General features: G+C 40.6%; 1 protein-coding gene across 1 annotated transcript; it reads right to left on the bottom strand.

Annotated features, from left to right (window-relative positions):
- Positions 1-2,991: 2,991 nt before the first annotated feature.
- On the bottom strand, positions 2,992-5,196 carry DRD1 (dopamine receptor D1). Its single transcript, XM_075509745.1, has 2 exons — positions 5,091-5,196; positions 2,992-4,361 (listed from the first exon to the last, which is right to left on the bottom strand). The coding sequence occupies exons 1-2, from the start codon at positions 5,194-5,196 to the stop codon at positions 2,992-2,994; spliced, it is 1,476 nt and encodes a 491-aa protein (XP_075365860.1).

Genomic DNA, 5,196 nt, shown 5'->3' with positions numbered 1-5,196 from the left:
GCAGGGAGCCTGTCACACCGAAGGGAAGCACCCAGCAGCAATAGCAGTGAGCATTTCCCCACCAACCTCCACAGAGCCCCTCTGAAACTCAGGTCCACCTGCAAGGAGGGAGGGCCTGGGATGGCTCCTGGTCACACTAGAGCAACCATTTGTTTTGGAATACAAATCATTCCCATACAAACTAGTACAAAAACAGCATCTTGCTTTACGTGATCTCCTTAAATCATACTTTTTATTTTGCTATTATATCAGACTGCTGGGAGTTTTGAGAATAAAAGCTCTTGAAGGCAGATATATTTGAGTAAGCAACCACAGAACTTCGTCATTGGCTCGTGTACTTTTTAAGAAATAAAATAATTCCTCAAAGGGACAGAAAAAAAAAAAAAATCAGGCATCAGTACCACGCAAGGAAATTTTATCCAAGGAGCTAAGAAAGCCTGGAGGCAGCCACGACTCCCTGCCTGCCGTCAGACCTGCTGCACTCACTGACCAAGGGAAGCTACACTAAAGGAGAGGGAGCTGGACATCACCGCAGCTCGTGCACCAGCTCAGATCCCAGCTGCTGAATCAGTCATGCTGGTAATGCTTGAGACAGAAGTGACCACTTTCGTTTGTTTGTTTCTTCATTTCAAAATAAATCTGCTGACAGAGGCAAAAGCAAAGTAGAAGGCTGCCATGAACAGGGGGACGCTGCTGTACCTCAGCTGCACCCACCATCGCCTCACTTCTGAAATGATTAATTTTGTTCCAAAAAACACTCACTAGCAGTGGGGCTGTATTGGGCTTTGAAAAGTACTGCACAGCTGGGGGGGGGGGGAGGAGAAGGAAAAAAAAGCAACAATAAAAGCATGCTATAAACCAAGTTCACTATTCTTTACACCAAGGAAAAAAAATCATTGAAATAAGAGTCGCCAGTAGGTCGAGCTTTACACATTTTAACTAGTCACATTAAAGCAGAGTGCAGTTGTTTCCAAACTGCGTTTACTGCTTTCAAATCCTAGTTTAGAGCAAGGGCTGAGAGGTCTCTCAGTAGAGAGGATTTTCTCCTGCTTCTTATAAAAATTCCCATCTGCCTCACGGGTGTGATCCCAAGTCAGGGCAAATGGAAAAAGAGGAACCGTCCTTGCCTTTAACACGATCAATACAACTGCCAAGACCCAGCATGTATTTAATAAATGCAATGTAGATTGTTTTATTTGACCTTCTGTTCACAAAATAATTTTATTATATGTATGAAAGCAGCATACAGGCAATAAAATTATGAAAACATTCACAATACATAAATACACAGACCTGATGCAGGATGTATATAGTTCATTAGACTTTAAATTTTTTTTCCTCTCAGTTCTCTTTTCCTGACAACACATTTTTTTGATATATGTTATGAAAAAGTTGCTCCAAAGGGTATTTTCTCCCATTCAGAAAACAAATAGCTTTCTTTGAATGCTGCTGAATATTAACACCCAATGGTCCTGTTGCTAACGTTCACTGATTGCTTTTGGCATTACAAAGGGAAAGCAGCAGGGAAGGACAATGGAAAAGTAGCAGGTTTTTTGAATTAAACATTGGCAACTTTTTTGGAGCTCACAGGACGTTTTTGAGGTGGGGGCTGCAGTTCCATCCATATTTAGAAATGTCTTAATCCAAAACAGTAATGAGGCACTATTCCTTATTGAATGGACTATTGACATGGTAATTACTAAAATGTAATGTCCTCGTAGTTTCCAAAGTAAAGCACTAGGTACCTCACTTTTTAATTCTGACCATGATACAGTAGCAGACAGACAGCATGATCCTGGTGGTACTGCAATAATACAGATGATAATGAGGTTTGGCATGTTTACTACCATTATAACCAATTGTGTGTGTTCAGAAAAGATATCCAAGACTTGAAATAAGAAAAGTCTGAGAAAGCTGTTTATCTTACATAAATACAAAACATTATATACTAAGAATTGTTATCTAAGAAGCTTTTCTTCTCAAATTGGATTCTTCTTAAGGTTGTAGTCATATTTAAGGTATTTACAGATCCACAAACTTAACATTCTAGCAAAGTCTTTGTAACATGAAACTCTTTTAAAAATAAATAGCAGCAATTTCTTTTATTTCTATACGGGAAGAGAATTCACAACTCAGTCAACGCTGGTCCTATCTTTTGAAAGAAACCCCACTTAAAACAAAAAAAAGCCCACAAGCAAACAAACTCCACACAGCATCCGTTTTGTTGATTCCTTCATTTCTTGCTGAGCTTCTTAACATTCCTTCATTCCCCTCACCGGCTCTCCAGACTATCAGAGCTTGTAATAAAGTGCTGACTGGTTGACTGGTCAAAATGCAGTTATGACACTCCAAAAATATCCCATTATTTAGACATCTTAAATAACATAAATAAAGCTAGATCTGTTATAACATATGAAAAATATCAATTTAAAACAGTAAATAAATAAAACCAGTATCAACATATTACCTCCCAAAGCTTTAAAAATAACCATTCTCATTATAAGGCTCAATTATTTGTCAGAAATAATTTTCAGAAGGCATCTACCTACCTTTACAATCCATCAGTCTTTAATTAGGACCTGTTAACACCCACTATCACAAGACACAGCAATCTTTTAACTTCTAGTAAACATTAATGTTTAAATACTTAACATTTATCTTTTGCCTCATTTTAAGCTAGAAATTGGTTTCTCTGTGTGGAGAAGAAGCAATATTGTCTCACTGCACTGTATTTAAATTTGTATATTTTCCTCAGTGTGAACAGCATAGTTTAATATCTTTTTTTTAGCCAATTTTCAGTATCTTTTTCTGTTTTTTATTATTTTAAATGTTAAATTTGCTTTGAATGCCAGGAAAATTAATTCTGGGCTTGGTGTAAATGTGTATTTCTCCCTAGAGCTTAGTTTCTTACTAAAAAATCTTGTATATCTTTTTTCTTTAAAAGATTATTACAATATACACTATTAGGTCTTGCTGGGTAAACCTTACTGTTCAGGTTTTATGCTGCCCATTTTGTGTAATGGGATTGATCTTTTCCAAAGAAACATCAGCTTCATAATCCAAGATACCCGACAGTGCTGGAGACATTTTCTCCAAGGTCTTAGATAGTTCACCCTCTTCTTCCTTTTTGAGAGGTTCTTCTTCTGGACAGATAATTGCATGTGGAATCAGATAAACCAGATTAGACTCTTTGGGGCTGGACCCTTTGGGCTCATGTTGGCTCGAAAAAACAACTGCTCCATTATTGTTAATACTAACAGTCTCTATAGCATTGCTGGACATAGGGCAGAGCCTGTAGCATCCTAGCAGGGTTGAAAATGCCTTGCGGAAATCAGCGTTGAAGGCATAAATGATGGGGTTGAGGGAAGAATTAGCCCATCCAAACCAAACAAAAACATCAAAAGTGGTGGAATTAATGCAGAAAGCTTCTGCTCCCTTGGACGGTTGGGTAGGCTCGCAGAAGGGAATCATGCAGTTCAATACGAAAAATGGCAACCAGCAGCACACAAACACCCCCATGATCACCGACAAAGTCTTTAAAACCTTCGTTTCCCTCTTGAAGGACATTTTGAAGTTGCTCTCTGGTTGCTGGCAGTCCATACTGCTTCTGTTGCCGCTCGTGTTCTGGCAGTTCTTGGCATGCACTGCTGCTCTCTCCAAAGCTGAGATGCGTCGTATTTGCTTCTGAGCAATCCGGTATATCCTCGTGTAAGTTACTATCATGATGGCCACAGGTATATAGAAGCTAATTAGAGAAGAGGAGATGGCATACATCCTGTTTAGGCTAGAATCACAGTTGTCCATGCTTATACCTTGTAAACTGGCATTTAGGTCCAAAAAGCTTGTGGTTGTAGCCTTGTGCCAGTTCAGCTGCACAGGGATGAAGGAAATCAACACAGACAAAGTCCACGCCACGCTGATCATGATGAAGGCTGCCTTGGGCGTCATTTTCCTCTCGTACCTAAATGGGCTGGAGATGGCCCAGTATCTGTCCACACTAATGACACAGAGATTTAAGATGGAGGCTGTTGAGCACATAATATCAAAGGCCACCCAGATGTTGCAAAATGAACCAAAAGGCCAGAAACCGGCAATCTCAGCCACAGCTTTCCATGGCATGACCAAAACTGCCACTAGGAGATCGGACACGGCCAAGGAGATGACAAAGAAGTTGGTCACCTTGGACCTGAGGTGGCGAAACCTAATGACAGCTGCACAGACCAGTGTGTTTCCCAGCAGCGTGGAGAGGATCAGCAGCGAGAGGAAGCAGCCCGTGAGGATCCGAAAGGAAGAGTCCCTTTCCACCAGCAACCCTTCCCCATCCATAGTGGTGTCGTTCCAAGTCATAGTTTCTCCTGAGGGAAAATCATATCATGATTTTCATGACGACATCAGCTCCTTTCCTTGCAGGGATCAGAGACATCAGATGTCCATTAATTACTCATCACCAAAGAGACCAAAGGTCCTTTCTTACGGTCCCTTCACTCCCGGATGGACTTCACCCATTTTGAATCTCCCTGAACACGGAAAGCTCTATGAGCAGGAACTGAAAATGCACAAATACAGTCCACCCTACAGACTGTTTTTTTAAGCAATCCCTTCAGAAACACACTGCACCACCCCAGCACGAAGTAGCCTAATTCAGACAGCTCACCTGCAAATGTTCTGCTGCTCTCCTCTGCAAATATACCCCACAGACAGGAAAGCAATCACTTTTCCATGCTTGCATATATTCCCACTTAAATAGGCTATTGATCGAGTGTTTCCAGCGTCCATTGCACTAGCCCTTCATATTTACTGAAGCGTACTGTATGAGGTGCTTTTTCTCTAGTTCAGTTTCCTAAATGTCTTGCTGATGAAACACTCCATCCTTCCTCCTCGGTACACTCCTGTTACAAAATGCATCAGTCCTCTGTTTCTGGGCAGCATCAGAGAGCAATTCTTCACTTTGTTTCAAACTGTTTAAGTTTTACACTTCCAAGACAAAGAAAATAAACATACAGTAGGTGCGTTTTAAAGGTTTTCAGTAAGAAGTAGCTCAGGTTAATTAGTTTTATTTAAACGAGAAATGCTGGCTCCTACCTTTCACCTCTGATTCTCTGTTTGCTCTGGGATGCAGGGCCGGCTCTCCTCCTCTTTCAGTTTTGGAATTGCATAGCAAATCTTATATACAAAACCAACACAGAAACACTGCAT

This window comes from Mycteria americana, chromosome 8 (assembly GCF_035582795.1).
Source record: "Mycteria americana isolate JAX WOST 10 ecotype Jacksonville Zoo and Gardens chromosome 8, USCA_MyAme_1.0, whole genome shotgun sequence".
NCBI classification, from domain to species: Eukaryota; Metazoa; Chordata; class Aves; order Ciconiiformes; family Ciconiidae; genus Mycteria; species Mycteria americana.
This window is presented reverse-complemented; position numbering and strand designations above follow the sequence as displayed.